The 17,849-nt window shown below is 43.1% G+C and overlaps 1 protein-coding gene across 6 annotated transcripts in view; it reads left to right on the top strand.

The window, feature by feature from the left end:
* Positions 1–17,849, top strand: part of dlgap1b (discs, large (Drosophila) homolog-associated protein 1b) — an 84,509-nt gene that overhangs the window by 49,099 nt on the left and 17,561 nt on the right. For 5 of the 6 annotated variants that reach the window (XR_006841513.1, XR_006841514.1, XM_046372104.1 and 2 more), the window contains 2 exons: positions 2,148–2,325; positions 4,738–4,993. Coding sequence is in view for 4 of the 6 variants with exons in the window: in XM_046372104.1 (XP_046228060.1) it covers positions 2,148–2,325; positions 4,738–4,993 (434 nt within the window). In the remaining 2 variants the exon portion in view is untranslated. The remainder of the gene's footprint in view (positions 1–2,147; positions 2,326–4,737; positions 4,994–17,849) is intronic. The other variant, XM_046372107.1, reaches the window with a different exon arrangement.

Below are 17,849 nucleotides of genomic sequence, written 5' to 3'. Positions count from 1 at the left end.
ATTCCTGACTGTCAGTGGAGAACGTGCGTTCATTAATGTCACTTGTTCCATAGAGGGAACACCCTGGGATAGGCTGAACTTCCCCCCTTAGGTGGTACTGATTACAAGCTAGGTCTGCCATTCAAGCTGCCACAAAAGACTTCATTGGTTCTGCCTGTAATCAGCCCCACAGGGAAATCAAAGGCAGATGTAGATAGTGATAATGGTGTTGGGAGATTGATTCTTCCTTGACTTGTCTCGAGGTATCTGATTGTGATGTTTCATATCAATCTCCGAGGTTTGGGATGTGCATTGGGAATTTTTTTTTTCTTCAGTTGAATAATGCACTTTCTCATTTGTATAACTGCTGATTGATTAATCTTTTTCGTTTGTTTTAAATATCTTTATTTGGATTAAAACGTAATTCCTAAACAATTTGTTCATTCTGAGTAAACCAGACAGTAAATGAGACAAACAAAATTATGAATTAATGTCCTGAGCGTTTCTGCAGAAAATAGTGCTTCCCAAAACCAAGATGTCTCATTAAGATCACTTCTTTTTTCTGAACCAGAAGTCCAAAAGTATTCAGTTTACTTTCATAGAAGCCAAAGAAAACACACACATGTTTGCATTTTAGAAGCCCTGACCAGCGAATGTTTGATATTTTTGCCAAAAGAATCAAAAAATGTTGCAGATTAAATTTTTGTTGATCGATTAATTGAAGTTCAACTATACTTTTGAACTGTCAGACAGCTTGTGACACTTCTGAGGCTCCATGAGAGAGGGATAAATTACTGCTTTTGGACCGCTTTCATATTCAAATTGTTTTGCTGACTTGTTAGGATTAATAAAAGCATTTGTCTAACAGAGACAAAGTTGCACTTTATCTCTGAATTTGAACCACACCCCACTTTTGCCAGAAAACCCCCAAAGACAAAGAAAGACTGATTTAAGTATATATATATATATATATATTAAAAACACAGTTTGACTACAGAACACCTCACCTCAAAAAACTGTGTCAATATAGCAAACTGGCAAGTGTCAGTAACAGTGAAGAGCTTTGAAACAGGACCTTCTGTAAAATATGAGAGAGCCTGGAGGACAGCACGGCTACATGGGCATGTATTTTAAAATTAGCAAATGTTCCTCGAAAATCATCACCTTTGTTCCCATCTCAGTGGCTCATGTGCCCTTTCATTAGCCTGATTGTCTCCCCTGTCCTCTCCCCTCCACTCTCCCATCCAAGAATGACTAATCTAGTTTGCTTTGCTGCGGTAACCGCGCTCTATTTTAAGGACGAAATACATAATTAAAGGAGATGTGACCCGGAGGCAGAGAGTCATAGGAGTTGTGTTTTTATATGTATACAGTCTGTGTGTGTGTTTCTATATACTAACCTGGGTGTGAAATAAAAGGGGAATTGGAGTAGACCTTTTAATCTGAGATGTATTCATTTCTCTCCCTGTACTTTGTTTTCTGGAAGTTGTTTTAGTAGGCCACCATGTTCATCAGATGGAATGCATCAGTCAGCTTTTTAGGTTTTTATTTCCCCTGATTAATGAATTGTTTAGCTGGCATCCAGCTGCTGCGTAACCTACACCCACACACTTTTTCACATGTGCGCTAATGCACACACGCAGGCACATAGGCGCGAAGCACGCTGAGCGATCCGATTGGTGGCAAGTGAGAGCTAATGAGACACCTATTCATCTTCCTTGGAGACGGCGATGTGTGTTGTTTTGTCTTGATTATATGTCTGTTATACTGTATATGTTTTTAGATTAAACATGCCTCACAGACACACACAGTTCCTCTTCCCTCTGACATATGTATGTGAGTGTTCTCACTGTTCAGTGTTTTAGAAAGTGCTTACAAGGTGCTTCAAGGACAGACTATCTAAGCTTCTGCGAGTGTTTCTCAATACTGCTGCGCTTGTTGATTAGATAAGGGTGTCTCCTGAAGCAATTGTGGATTGATCCGTATCTTTGGGTTCATATGCACTGCCAAGTTCTTTGCAAATACCTTCTCACTCTCTTTTCACAGCTTTATCTCTCCATCTGTTTCCCCTGTTTTGTTTTGTTGTCTTTTTCCCGCCTCCATCATGTGTTGTTTCTAAATTTTTACCAGGCTTACTTTTTCTCTTATTTTCTTCCTTCTCGTGGCAGGATTTCCACAGAGCACTCACCCAAGCTACAGATCCGGAGTCACAGCTATCTGCGGGCGGTGAGTGAGGTTTCCATCAATAGGAGTCTGGACAGCTTGGACCCGGCAGGGCTGCTGGCCTCACCTAAATTCCGCTCACGAAACGAGAGCTACATGAGAGCCATGAGCACCATCAGCCAGGTTAGTGGCACCGAGGGGCTTGTGCCTCTCTGCCATCAGGCCTTACACCCCCCATACTTCCACAGTCATGTCCAATAAGGTTGTGTAGGGGGGAGGAAATCCCATCCTAGCCATCCTAAGGCATGAATTAACAATCAGGTCACCATCCGGCAAAGTATGAACAGTACGAAACCCCCAATCTCCCAATTAGTATATACGTCTGCGTGCTGTTTTCTGGAGCTCAGATGATTATGGGCATATTTAGACTGGCTAATTAAACAGGAGGGCATACAGACCCCACTCCCACCGCCCACACCCCCCGACCCGTTTTCTGTTCTTTAGCCTAATATGCTCCTTCTGCCTCGGCATACTTTGTGAAGCAAAGTGACAGGCTAAAAATGTCCTCCTCGATTTGGCATCTGTTATATAAGAGATGAAAAACAAGAATTAACATGCAGCCTTATGAATGTTCTGAATAATATTGGGATTGGTTCCAAATGATGATGGGTATTTGCCTTAATTTGATAGTTGCTGAACATATTAAAGAACCGACAGAGAAGGGCTCAGCAGTGGAGGTCTGTTACTGTCACAACTGCCACAAAATAAGGGGTTAGTCATCTTGGATTTTGAACAAGACTTCATACTCTATATTATTTGGAGTGACAGGGGAGCTTAGCTTACCTTTTTTGCCTGGGGTAACAGGGATATGTATTCCCTTCCAAAGCCCAGGGGCAACAGTTTGCCTCACAGGCTGAATGATGGACCCTTGAGACATTGCTTCAAGACCTGGCACAGAGCAGGCCCAGAGGAAAACGACACACCGGACCTGGCATCTACAGAAATGCCACAGAATAAAAGAGGTGCTGCTAGGCTCCCTATCTCACTCACTCACTCTCATATTTGACATGTATGTGCATAGAGTGTGAAGTGACTCACACACACACACACACACACACAAAGAAGCTCAACATCAGTGGATTGAATCCAGGTCAACAAACCTTTCTGTCTCCAAGCTCTACAGTATATATTAACACTTGTCTCACTGTGCGCTGTCTTCACTGTCACCCAAACTAAATGCTTAATTTTCTAGCTACATTCCATTCCTTCACTTTGCTCTGTGTGCAGACATCTGGCAAACCTTACTTCATTAGGACAAGCTGAATGAGAACAAGAAGGAATAGAATGGAGCTTTGTGTCATCTGCCTTCACAAAACCCAATGTGCAGCACACACCCGTCTCACAAGTCTGTAGCAAGAGGTCTCTGTTTTGAAACCCAAAACTCTCTGGCTTATGATGCAGGTGTAGTTTCAAGTCACATTTCCCCGCAGTCCCAGCTTTTACGCTTCCTAGTTTTCACCTTTAACAATGATACTTGCACTATTCCATTATTTTGTATGGCTCTTTGAAGTTTTAACCAACGATTCCTCCCCCGTTTCACTTCTTGGACATTTTTTTAAATTGTTCTCGGGTGTTTTTCGTTTCCATTTTTTTAAAAATTACATTGTTCCACATTTCCTCAAAGAGTGATTGGGGCCTTTATTTACCTCAGTTGCAGTAGGTACTTCATATGAAGCAGGGTTGTATTTGAGGCAGGCTATTATTTAAAATTCCCTCTGTTTGACAAGTGTAATTTGCCATAATTTAGTACAAAACCTTTACAAACCTTTTTTCTCTCCGACCTGTATTCACTGGCTGGCCTTTATTTGTCCGTGTTGATCACGCCCTTGGCCATTGTCAGAGACCCAGCTTTCAATTGACTGCTGGCTTTTATTTGAGGAAATTTGGTATGTGAAGTTCTACATTTGATTAACGGCTTCAGAAGGAAACATGGACGCTAAAGATATAAAAGTCTGACCAGTTTAAACCAGTATAAATGATGCATTATTTATATGCTTTAACTGACCACAGTATACTGAGCTTGACTAGCCTGCGATGCTTCGACAAAGCAGACCAAATTGCACCACTAGACTGAGAACACTGTTCACTGCAAATTCACGTTATAGTTGCTTTTTCTTAATGGATTTGAGTACTTTGTCAGTAAGAGCTCTTGTTCTAAAGGCACTTCACAGTTATTTGTTATTACTTTGTGAACAGAGAAGTGTCCATATTAAACAACAGGATTTATTTTTGGCAAATATGGTCAGTCTGCCTGCCTAAAATTATGGAAACCCTGGAACTCTGTGTTCTTTTGCAGCTCCCAGTATGTAAGTGTTTCTGTATTTAAAACTCCTGCCTAGTGAAGATGGAGGGATGGTTTTTATGATATTTTGTCCATTCCTCTTTGTCTTGCACTATGCTGTGGAACTCCTTTTCCTTTTTCTTGTTTTTTTTTCTGTGCTTGGGTGCATGCACTTCTGCCCGTGCGTGCGTGTGTTTTCATCTGGGTATTTGCGTGCATGTACTGTATGTCTGCGTGTGCCCCCTCCTCCACAGGTGAGCGAGGTGGAGGTGAACGGGCAGATCGAGGCGGTGTGTGAGTCAGTGTTCAGCGAGATGGAGTCGCAGGCGGTGGATGCCCTGGACCTACCCATGCCCGGCTGCTTCCGCATGCGGAGCCACAGCTACGTGCGTGCCATAGAGAAAGGCTGCTCGCAGGAAGAGGACGAGGGAGGTGTCACAGTGGGCAACAGGAGGACCAACTCACCCCCGCGCACCACCACTACTGTCAGAACCATCCAGAGTAGCACAGGTCGGTGGGAATATGCATAATTAATAGAGCATTATAAATTGATATGTGTGCATAGAAAATATGCATTATAGATGTGCTTTCTAACTTATGCAGCATGTGTAGAATGTCAACAGCAAAATAATAAATAAATAAAGAATTAGTGCTGCAGTTACTGCAGGATGAGGTTTACCCTCGTATGAGGAATGGACATTGGATTAAGGGACATCAGATGTTTCTGTTGAGAACCAGTCTCACCCTGAGTATCTTTCGTAAAGGAAAGGGCTGCTTTGGAAAGCTGACCTGGGAGTAGTCTCACTTTGCAGACCCAAACCCTCTGCATTATTATCCATCTGACCCAGTTTTCATCTTTGATACAATATGATGAATGCAGAACTGTTTTCCCACATAAGAGCTTATTCGGTCTGTAAGACTCAGTGGCTGCTGGGTCTTATTTTAGCCCTCTTGTGTGCCTCATGTTCTGGAGCGCTTGGCTTTCCAGCATTACTGCATGCAGTATTGATGCTGAGTGGTGCTGGCATCAAGCACTGGGTGCTTCTATGTTTCCCACTGCAAATCCAAACATCAGCTTACAGTGCGCTTGTTGAGTCACTGTCGCCTAACACACTCTGGCTTTCTTCATTCCTTTTTAATTATGCCAATTAAAAGCATTAATATTCCTCCAAACTTAGCTGGTAACATTACAGTCTTATTAATGACATTCACCGCTAATTGGAAAATTGGAAAAAACTTGTTCATTCAATAAGGAGAGCTTAAAATTGACACAGAAAAAACATTTATTCAATGCTGTTAAATTCCCTCAATGGCCTCCTCCAGAACCATTATTTCCTGGTTCAGTCAATGAAGTGAGTCAAAATATGAACTGCGTCCTAGGATTTTTAGCATTTCACGTGAACTGACAACTGTTCAAGCCAACAACACAATTAAGGGCAATAGAGGATTTGGTTGATTGTTCTATTGTGTGATGGTGGTTGCTGATCTTTAAAAGACTGAAAGGATGCAGGAGACGGACATTCGGAGCTCCTTCCCCTGAGGAAAGAGGAGATAATGAAGGCCATCTATCAGGTGAAACATTGTAGGGAATAACTCTGTATTGCTACACATGATAAAGGAAGTCCGTCTAGTGTCTCTCACATGTGTTGTCAATGCAACTGGCTGTAATCATTTGCTGATAATGTAAAAGTAACACCTTTCAACTCTCCTCAGGTAGAAAGTGTGTGCGTGTGCATGTGTGTGTGTGTGTGTGTGTGTGTGTGTCATGTAGCACACCCATTTGCAGCTGTTGGCGTTTTAATGAACGTCCATTTTTGGTGCCTGAGTTTGTCACATGATGAATGGGTGGTGTGCAAGTACAGAGAAGAGATATTACTGCTGTGTGGTCGCTGATAATCCAACATTATGCTGCTGCTTCCAATTAAGGGCAAACCTCTGTCCCGGCTCGTATAGCTCTACGTGACTGGCTGTCGACTCCTTGTGACCCTTGACCTTCATTTGCTGTCTATCTTATTATATCCGGGAATCAGCCGCAACTGAGGCTCAAGCTAAGGAGACAGAGAGCGGGTTCGAATGATATATGATGAGGCATTGTGGAGAGCAGTCCAGCGTGGTTGGTGGTGAAGGTGCTTCAGATTACTGTCATAGTTGTGCTGGTGCACAATTCATCACCTCCTTAGATCTTCAGCACTGAGTCGTCAGTCACTGTAATTAATTATCTACCTCTCCTCCTGGGTGAAAGGCTGTTATTGAAGAGGAGAGGGAGAGTGAGAGAGGAAGGAGAACAGGAAAAGATCTCAGTCTAACGACCTTTCCTCTCTCTCGCTCTGCTCCCTTTTTGACACATGTACGGCAGCAATGTTCACGTCACGTGGGAATTAACGCAATTACCATTTTCCGAGCTTTACACACACCGCCACGCAGTGTGTGAAATACACGGATCGCAGGTGGCCTGTGACCCCTTTAATTAGCTCCCCTAAATCTTAATTAATAATGCTTGTAAATCTTAAAATCAGATTTATGGGGGGTTTCAAAGTTGAAGCTAATTAGTTTGTTTTTTGCTTAGCAGTAAGGAGGAGCTAATGCATACCTTGCTTGAACCACAACAGCTAGCTAGGACATAAAAGGGATGTCACACTCACAAATTTATGCTAGAAACAGACATTCATTTCTGATAGTCCCACTCTTCTTCTGCATTTAACCCCCACCCCCATTGCATGCCCAATACAACTACGATACGATTTACTTTATCAAATGCTGAACAGTCAAACAAATACTGAGCGCCAGCCAGTTATAGTCATTTAGGTAGTTAAATGCTAATTTAGTTGACATACTGCTATACTGACCACGTGCGTTATGTTTTAACCCCCCCTTCAATCACATAATCACAGCTCAACATCAACTCAGTGTTAACAACTGATGTTTACAGCAACTGCGCAAGTGGCCTCTGGTGGTGGGGTTCAATGTGCATCTTTTCACTGGGGCCCAAAATTCCTAGCTGCACCCCTGCTAACAGAACAAACCAGATCTACCACATGCTCTATGATCGTTTTCAACATCCTCTCTCTTTCTTTTCACATATATAAACTACACATAACTGATGGCACACTGACTTCCTGTAAAGTAAACAACTGGGACTTTTTTCCTGTCGTACCATGCATACAGGAGTAGCATGCATACAGATGCTCTCTCTCACACACACACATGTGGACACAGACACACAGACACACACATGCACATTGATACATTTCACAGGAAACCAGCTGGGAGCCGAAAGTGAGAAGTGAGGATGTTGTTGTGGTGAATATTGCATGATGTTTCAGGAGGATGGCTCAGGCAGCGGTTCCAGAAAAACAGCCTGCGCTTATGGTTTCTGCTCCCACTTGTCCCCACAGCAAACTGCCAAAATAACACACACACACACACACACACACAGGTGAGAGACCTATCAGTTTCCGCTCATGCTCCTCTCCAGTTTGCCCACTGCGCTGCTCCAGCCCATTATTATTGATGATCTTTTTAATCCTGAGGAGGGAGACTGAACTAAGGGGTCGTCCTTTGATCTCCTCTCTTTGAACGTCAAGTGGCTGTGGCTGCTATTGCCTGCCTCTGTGCCCTCTCAAACTGGCTCGTGCACACACGCATACACACACACGCTAACTCGTGCAATCACTCACACACGCACACACATTACTAGTGCATTGGACAGACATGTTGGCCTAGACATCAGCTCCTTTGGATCGGTTTAACAAAATCTGGAGCAGATCCTCTTTCTAAAGCTTGGGAAAATCCATAGCAATCGGTTAATGTGAGGATTTTACAGCCTCTAAGCCCTGGCTCCTCCACCCTGCGTCGTCTCCAGTTAACATATTCATCACCTCTTCACTCCGATTTGTCTTTCTCCTCCTTGGCCTCTGACACAACAGCTCGCTCCCCCACCTTTTCACACCAGCAGTTAGGAGTGTGGGCAAATCAGCCTTTTGGATACTAAGAAGACATATTGAAATTCAATTAGAAAGGGTATACACACAGATCTTAAATCTGGGAATGGAACCACAGTTTCCATTTCTCCTTCTCTCACCCCTGATTGCCTTGGCTCACTGACCTACTGTCAATTATCCAGCCTTATCTTCCTAGCATCTGTTTTTTAGAGGTGCTGAGGGAGTGGAGTGGCTTTCCTCCCCTAGCTGCTGTAATAGGCTACAGAACAATGCTTAATTTAATGGCTGTGAGGCATTGCGCTTGATAAAGCATACCTTAAGTGTTTGAGGCATGCTTGTGGCTCATTTTGCTGATGGTCTTGACAACCCTCAGTGGAATAAACCATCTCCTTATTTAGTTATCTGATGCAGTTCCAGGCACATTTTCTATCAGTTTTCACTGCACTATCTGAAATAAAAAGCAAAAACAATGTCCAGATACAGAATCATAGCCCAGATTGCCCACTTTCTAAAATAGAATTTATGAGTCAGTATGGTTATAAGTAAACAGCAATTATTAAAATCAGTACATTGCGTTAGTAGACTCGGTAGACTCTTTTTGAGGCTGGAACGATAACCTCATCAAATCAAATTCACAACAGTTTCTTTGCAAGCTTTATCATAGTGCGATCACATGGGGCTCCGGTGTACAGTATTTCCTAGCTGCATCCACAGCACAGTATCACAGGCTGAAATAAAGCCTGTACAACACTGCCCCCAGGGGCTCAGTGTAACACAGCACCACACCTCTGCCCTTTCTTTCCTACAATAACTGCAAGAGTGGGTGGATGAAAAACTACCAGACAGCTTGACCCAATTAACAACAATCGCTGCCATCCTTGGCACTTTCCCAAGAGTTCTGTTCTGAGAGAGCTTGTGAGAATAAATATCTCTGGATTTCCCACTGTGCTAAATATAGGTGGCAGGGATACAGACCACTACAGTCTGGTCAAATCAAGATCAAGCTTGTCCTGATCTTCCCTCACACCTTCAACAGCCCATGTAAATTTCCAAGAGCAAGGCTGAAATTTGGTTTTCGTATGTCGGAACGACTCATTGTATAAGTGAAGGAAAAGCGCTGCTCTCAGGCATCCTGTGTGCTCTTGTTGCTTCTCAAGGTGGGGTTGAGGGGGACTACAGGTGAAGGGCTCCTGTCGCAGTCTTAGGTTTGACAGACCTATTGGTCCTGACAGCACTGAGTGGTGTTTCTTTGCCAGTAACCGCGGATTTGACAATCTGCTTGCATGTGGTGTCTGCTAACATAGCGATGAGTTAAGAGCAAGGTGAACAAGCCCTACACCTGTACGAGTAAAGTATAAAGTATAAAGTTATTACTGCATGTGGTTATGTAATCTATCTGGTGATTTGTTCGTCTTTACAAAACAAGATAAAAAGGACTAGAGACAGAACTAATTTGGTGTTATAAAGAGTAAACAAGAAACTGTCTGCACAAGAAGCTTATAACCCTACGGTCCCCACTGTAAAAACTGTTAGTTGTATTCTTAGATGTAGTTTTGCACACAGTAACAAGAGGTAACCCTGCACCAGACGCCCACCCCCTGGATTTGAAAATACTCAAGGCCAAACACTTTATGCTTTATTAAACCACAAGGTGGCAGTGATTAGACTGTGTTAATTAATCACATCTACTTGCCTAATATTACAGTATATTGTGATATTATATAAATATGAAATATAAGTACTTCAAACATTCAAAGCTATTTGTCATTGGCAGTAGTCCAGACAATAAGTTGGTTACAGTCAGCTGATTATTCAGTGTGATAAATATATTTCTTAAATATGATAATCTGCTCAGGGAATTTGGACTCATGACCTGAGTAGTCCTGACTGTGTAACTTGGTCAGCACACAGAAGCTCGAGAGGGCTGAGGTCACAGTTATCAGAGTTATAAAGTGTTGGATATCCAAGTGGGAGGGGAAGTGAATGGAAGTGAAAAATGATTACATTAGTCGTCAAAAGAGATTACATAGAAAAGACTATATGTGTGTAATTTAATTAGAGACTTTCCCAGACTCAGAAACCAATAAACGCCTTAGAACAGACCTTTATGTGTATTTAGTGCAGCCTGAAGTCATATCAAACAGCAGTATCAGGCTATTTGAGCACACAGGCAGGCAAGAATTGAGCTAAACTAAAAGAAAGTAAACTGAAGAAGGGAGGGGGGCTTTTTGTGTGAAGGAAGTCCCACAGTCTCTGACTCTGAAACCCCCTGCTCCAGAGGCATCACGGTAAAGTTTTCCGGATGACCGTGAACGGGACTGCCCCACCCAAGGCTGAATGAGCTATTAAGGCTTTAAGCGGGGCGGGGGAGGGCGATCAAGGCGCGTCCACATCCTGACATAAGATCAAATATCGTCGGACTGGAGAAGGGAAGGAGGGAGAGAGAGGGAGAGAGAGGGAGAGGCCTCCTCCAGTCACCTCAGCTCGGCTCGACTCGCAGCTCTCATGGCGCTCCTTCAGTGCCTCTACAGCGCGCTGCTCGCCGTGTGTGAACACTGGATCCGCCTTTGTGAGTAGAAGCCGCTATTGTGTTTCTCTGGCTTTTGTGAACGAGGTACGACCACCGATGGGGAGCTGCGTCAGGCGACTCCAAGTTGCAGGAAGCTAGATGGTGTGGTATTCAAAATAAAAGGCTAATTTGTCGGGGGGGAAAATGACGACAAGCGAGCGAGATGCCAAAATAAAATGTTATCGGCAACACGGCTATACACAATTGAAATGCAGAAAATCCAATTAAATTTAGATAAGGGTACCCAAGGGTGATATTAATGTCCACAGTGTACGATTAGTACACGACGTCAGATCGTAGAGAATACTAGGCTGTACCGGTGAAAATTAAAGTTTTTCGAAGCCCTTTATTTTGAAAATGCCGACCGGAAACAGTGCGTACTGTGAGTTATTTGACACAAATAATCATCGCCCATCCCATTTTTTCTGCTTATTCATGCCTCACGTGAAAATGTATGCGACTTAAGCGGTCAGTCTTTAATAATAACAAAAAATAAAAACATAAACAAGCCTCATTAAACCTTAGAATTAAAGAAACATAAATTAATTAATGTCGTATGGAATACGAAAAGCTTAGAGTTTGTCTCTAAACTAATCATAAAGTGTTTGATTTTTTATTTTTTTTAATGGCATTTGGTTAAGTTAATAAAGTTCAAACTGCTTACTAATTTTTTTATTTGTTTCCCTCTGTGGAGTCACATATGGCCTGTGGCTGACCAGGTCCGACCGCTGCTTTTAAATAAGCTTTTAGCAACTATCTCCCAGACCCCTCTGCAACTTGTTTTACCTCCAAACCGGACACCATGTGAATGCACTGAGAGTAACCTACGTGCCATTTGCTCTCCCTTCCGCTCATGATAGCCGGGAAATGTTGATCACCTTCCAGCCCCTGGTCTATTTTGGTATCATATCTCTGATGGGAGGACGACAGGTGTGGCCTGCATCATGCAGAGCAACGCCCGGACCAGCATCACAGCACATGCCTCTGCAGGGTCCGGTTATTTAGGTCAGACTCAGAGCCCACGTGGGACTGGAGCTTGTATGCGTTCATCTCACGCTTTCGTGCTTGTTGAAGTGAGCAACAAGAGCAAAGGGCAGAAAGATGCTGAGCCCCACAGGCCTTCGGGGAAAAGAGATCACTGGTGCCACTTACCAGTTCAAGGCCTGCCGGGTTAGGTGGAGGGCCCCTAACAGCCTGCTGTGTGACAGATGAGCAGTCTGTGGCCCCATGTCTCCAACTGACCATCTGTGTTTCAGTGAGTCATGCGCACACTAGACTTCATGCTCGCCACCGATGCCAGCAATGCCGCCTGCCCGCTCACCCACCAGCTTGCTGTTTTCTATTTGCGGACGAGGCTCCGAGACCCTCCTGAGCACAGCGTGCCGTGGACACGCACACATACATACTGCACGCACGAGTCTCTGGTGATCCAAGTCGGCCAGAGCCACGCGGGATTATGGTAGCATCATGTAAATGACAGAGGACATCCTGAATGTGTTAGGAACGGCTCAGCTGTTGACACGTTCATCTGGCAAGGCTTAAATATCCAGCTGTAACCACTGTTCAAGAAGTTCAAGAGTGGCTTAGTAAAACATATTTTTAACAGCATACATTAACAGTGTCGATCAATACGTAAATTAAGGTGTGAAGAAATTGCATTTCCTTTGCTTTACTGTTTTTATTGTTTGTTTTTTTTAAATTTGTTTCATATCCTGTTTTCGTGCTCATACTGTACAGTCATTTGTTTCCCAGCTGAATCCCATTACCTTCTTCGCCCTGAGGGGTCATTAGTTTCCCTCAGTTTCATTCACAAAGTGTTCCAACCCATCAGCACCTGCTCAAAATTCATCCAGAAAAATGTTCTCTCAAGGGCACGGTTACATAACCATATTTTGACGTGCCAGCTGTTTTAAGCCGATAGTGCAGTGAAAGGTTTCAGGGATGACCGTCTTAAAGAGGGGAGACTTTGCTTGATAAGGTGCATCAGTATTAAAAAAGATATGTTTAAAAACAATTTACCTCCTGGACATTATGGTGTAGATGTCTGTTAACCTCCTGAGAAAGTGTCTGAATTCACCAGGCGTGTTGCCTCTTTAAAGGAATAGTTCCACATTTTGGGAACTCTTAAGGAAAGACTCATACCACTATTACATCTGATTGTTATGTATAGTTATTTAACAGCTAGCCTCATTCTGTCCAAAGGGGACAGCTGCATTACTACAAACTGTGTGCTTATAGGGATGCACAATATTGCATTTTTGCCAATATGTGATGTGACAGTATTCTTCAAGTCATATTGGACAATTGTGATACAGATATATGCACGTATTTTAAAAAAAAAACTAAACTCTCTGCTTGGTATGTTTTATCTCCTCTTATCTGAGCTCTCACGTGTAACAGGTGCCAAGACTTCACCTCATCCCCTTAGTTTTTTTTTTGTCTTAGAAACCAGTTTAATGTAAAAGCCAAACTTTTGAAAGACTCACCAAAGGAAACACTTTTAATTCAGTCATGCACTGAAGGTATGATGCGTCTGCATTTGGTAACTTTAGATGGAGATGTGATGACAGGTAGTTCATAACCACAGTCTGCCAGGCTCGGGGTGCTGAAAACAAAACAGGACAAGATTGATGTGGGTCACATGTTAAACAGCAACAGCATATCCTGCTCCAGTAGAAGTTCCATGTGTTAGTGGCTATCATTAAACTGAAATAAAAATGTAGTTTGTAGCTGGACAATCTGATGTCTCTCGCTAAATTTCCTGCATATTTTGTGTTTCCCTTACTCACTGACATTTTCTTTCCAAATTACCTTTCAACTTTCCTCTTTCGTCAGCCTCCTGAGTCCTCTGTGCTGTGGGGAAAGTTAATTCCAGATTTATAGTAATCCACATTAAAAAAAAAAAAAAAAAAAAGAACAAAGACAGAAGAACAAAGATAAAGAGGTCAGGTGAAAATATGGTTGTTAATTAAATCTTCTGTGTGCTATGCTGTTAAGCACCGCGGAGCCTGAGAGAGCAGGCTGTCAGTGCTTACCAGGTCATTATAACACTTACTGGACAGTTGTTCAGGAAAGTCATTGAAGTATTTGTGACAAGCAAAGTGTAAAGTGAAAATATTCTATAAGAGCAGAAGGAGAAGATGGCTGGCAGTTTTTACAGACGTATTTATACACTAGTGATGGTTTAGTTAGTTTTCTTTTATTTTGGTTTCGTGGCTTTGAAACTGAAAATATTATGAGACATCTTAGGGTAACATGTGCACAAAACCAAAAGAAATAAATCAGTTTTAACTTTACAAAGAGTATAGAGCTTCATATTTTCATTTTTCATTTTCACCGCAGCTAATACGTTTTTATGCAAATTTTCAAATAACATGCACCAAGCAACAGTCCAAAGAAAAACACGCTGAGGGCCTAAAGTCTAACCTGTTAAAGAGCTTTTTTTCATCATCTTCCAGGCTTTTCCCTAAGTAACTGACTCACTTAAATGTTTCGCATGAAAAAAAGCCAACTCATTCATCACGTTTGTAAATTTTGTTTCTGTTTTTACCACACATAGATACTGCATGATTCACAATAAAAGGGACAATAGAAAACAAAAGTAAAATGCACACTGGACAACTTGGCTTTTCATCTTTCACAATTACAGACTCTCCAGCACACACAAAAAGTGTTATTTACTGAATTTAATGTCAGTAAATATAATGACTGCGCTTTCGGAGCATCAGCAAAATTAATGACCAGAGTCGGAGACCGAATTGCAAGATACCTACCAGTTTAGTTTCTGCAGTTACATGTGGGATAGTAAATCAAAAGGAGATATTGGGACATATTAAATGTAATTAAATGTGTATTTGATAATCCAGAGTTGATTGTGAATGCTGGTATGCCGTTTTCTCTTCAGTAGTGCATTATGACAAATAATTTATTTTTCAGTTCTGAATTGTCGCCACTAGGGGGAGCTTTACCCCCACTTTTACGGTCAATCCGGCTTGTCTTCTGATGTTTTCTCCACGGCGGTGAGCCTCAGTATATGGGACACTGCACAAGTTTTATCTTGTGGGATTTTCCGTCAGACATTATTTTTAGGCACATCGTGTGTCTTATCAACACTTCTTATCACCATAAACACGGTGGGTTTGTGTGTGCATCCAAAAGGCAGAGGCAGAGAGAGAGGAAGTCAGTGTGTTATATACTGCACCCCTGAGTCATGACAGACAGTCATGCTTCTGCTTGATGTATATGTGCCTGAGAGACACGGAGATCAAACGATTAGGATGTTCTGTAGGAATGCTCCTTTGAGATCCATCAATTCCCTCCTGCCATTTCAGTTCCTCAGTCACACACAAAAAGAAACACACTTGGATAGGTCCGTATTTCCTGCTTCGGCGTTAATTACAGGGACGGATAAAGCCCTGCCTTAGAAATGTATGCCGCTGCATGTGAAATACACCTGTGTGTCAGTGGATCAAAGCTGCCATCCTCTAAGGTGGAATTATTATTCAAAGAGGGGATGTAAATTAAACACTACTCTGGTGTCATCTGTCTCTCAGATTCTCTCTGTGGCTCTCTCTCTCTCTCTCACACACACACACACCTGCATAATGCTGTCATGCCACACGCTTTGATGGTGCAAGTAGGTGTGTTTGACAGGAAACAAGGGCTTGGTTGAGGCATGTGGTGACACACTAGTACATGCATACATGTGGAATAGAAGGGAGAAAGACACCAGTTGTGGTTGACGGGCCGAACCTCGATGGAGCTTTTGTGTGTGTGTGTGTGTGTGTGTGTGTGTGTGTGTGTGTGTGTGTGTGTGTGGGGTGGGGGGGGGGTGGACTGTACGGTGTCAAAGTGTCTGTGTGTGGCTTTCCCATTTGCAGCTGCAGGATCAAGCCCGAACTGGGAGCTCGATGTGGGTAAACTGTGATTTGGCTATCTCTCTTCCTGAAGGAGATAAATCCTCGCCATGCTGGTGTGTCAACCACTCAGTAATTACTTCATCCTGTCACGACTGTCTGAGAATGCAAGCCAGTGGGAACTTGCGCTGTTGCTCTTTCGCTGACACGACTTGAAAAACACTCAGCATCTCTTTCATGCGACTCGGTGTCAGCTTAAAGGTGTTTGTCGTGAGATGAGCAGATGCAGAGAAATTTTGCTGAAAAGCTCTGCGTCTGTTGATTTTGCTTCCTGATATTCCAGCTTGTGCAGTCACAGTTTTATTTCCCAGTCTTTGCTCAAACTTCAGTCTTCCTGCTGAACCTCCACTTGACATAGTCTTAAATCCAGCGTGTTTGATGTCCATTTTGATTTCAAGCAAATCATGTTCCTGTGGTCCAGATGTAAACACAGAGAGGAGAAAATCCCTGCAATATGAAATCTTTCACTAGATGTCATCCAAGCCCCAGTTGCTTTGAAGCATTGCTGCCACTCTTAGATTTGTGCAATCCGATTCAACGTGTAAGTGTTGAATATGGCCTAAATAATGTGTTACACCTGGAGCTTTGATGCACTGTGATCCAGAGTGACCAATGCAGATTAAATGCACCTGTAGGCACTTGCTATAATATTATCAATCATGTGTAATTATTGTGTATGACCTGAATCAACAGTGATTTACTTCCTGTGCAAGCTCTAAAGCAGAGTATCTGTCAAACTGGGATAAATCTGCAGGATTTGAAGCTATTGTTAGTTGCTGTTAGGTGTTTAAGTTTACTTACGACTTAATTGGTCCCAGTTTGTCATTTCCTGGAATGCTTTGATTATAGCCATTTAGGGAGGAAGAGTAGCGTTTGGATATCTTTTGACACAGGAAGCGTAAGCAAGAGAATGTCATTCATCCCTCTTCTCCTGCTCTGGGTTTGAAACAAAACAAGGAGAGAGGAGACAAATGAGAGAGGGGCGCGAGGTGGAGCTGACAGGACTACGGCAAACACAAAGAATGGCTGCAGCAGTGGACCCCTGCTGTCCCCCATTCTGCAGCAAGAGCACACACACTAGTTTACTGCTAAAGAGAAGGGAACTGGTTTAATTTGAGGATCGCTTTTCCAAATGTCGACATGTAAACAGCACATTTGGCGTGTCTGATCAAGTGGGCCGGGGCTGCTTTGTCAGGTAGGGGCTGTCCCACTCCTCCTCGCCTTGCTCTTCCTGTCTGTGTTTTGGCATCAGAAGGAGTAAAGGAAAAGCAAAGCCCCAAAAGGATTTCCTCAGTGTTGACTGTGGATGATCCTCATGGCTCCTGCATGCTAAAGCTGGGCAAGGCAGGGCCCGTAAGCTCAAAGCCCTGAATGAAAAACACTGGAGGAGTTAAATCTCCTTCAATGACAGGGGGGCGAAAAAATGTAAAGACGCTAAGATGCTCTCTGCTTTGTTCTCCTGACAGAATATTGAAAGTTTCGAGACTTTACTTGACAGCTAAATTGTGTGGTCGCGAGTTCATGTTGCTTTCACTGTTCATGAGGGGAGGGAGCATGTTGGACTAAGTCAGAGGAATGGTGCATGGCTGTAAGTGGGTGGTTTGGGTTGTGCAGTGTGGGAGGCCAGGCCCCAGTGCAAATTAAAGACTTCTCTGTGAAAGTCCCAGACTTGGCTACAGTAATGTGTGTGTGTGAGTGACTGAGCCTGTGTGCAAGCGGCCGGCGGGGAAGAGACCCAGCCCTCCCTCTCTCTTTTTTTTTTTTTTTAAACTAGTCATTAAAAATAAGCCACAACTCACACACCGAGAGACAGCAAGAGGGAGAGAAAGAATGCATCTCCTCTTTCTCCACCTCTTTTTGAGCTTTGCTGCTTCACTAACCAAGTAAAACGGGGAGGAAAGGGGGAGGCGGGGGTGGCTGTGTTCAAGGGGGACTGATTC

Source organism: Scatophagus argus, chromosome 18, assembly GCF_020382885.2.
Source record: "Scatophagus argus isolate fScaArg1 chromosome 18, fScaArg1.pri, whole genome shotgun sequence".
Taxonomy (NCBI): Eukaryota; Metazoa; Chordata; class Actinopteri; family Scatophagidae; genus Scatophagus; species Scatophagus argus.
Note: the sequence above shows the minus strand (reverse complement) of the source record. Positions and strands in the feature narration are given on the sequence as shown.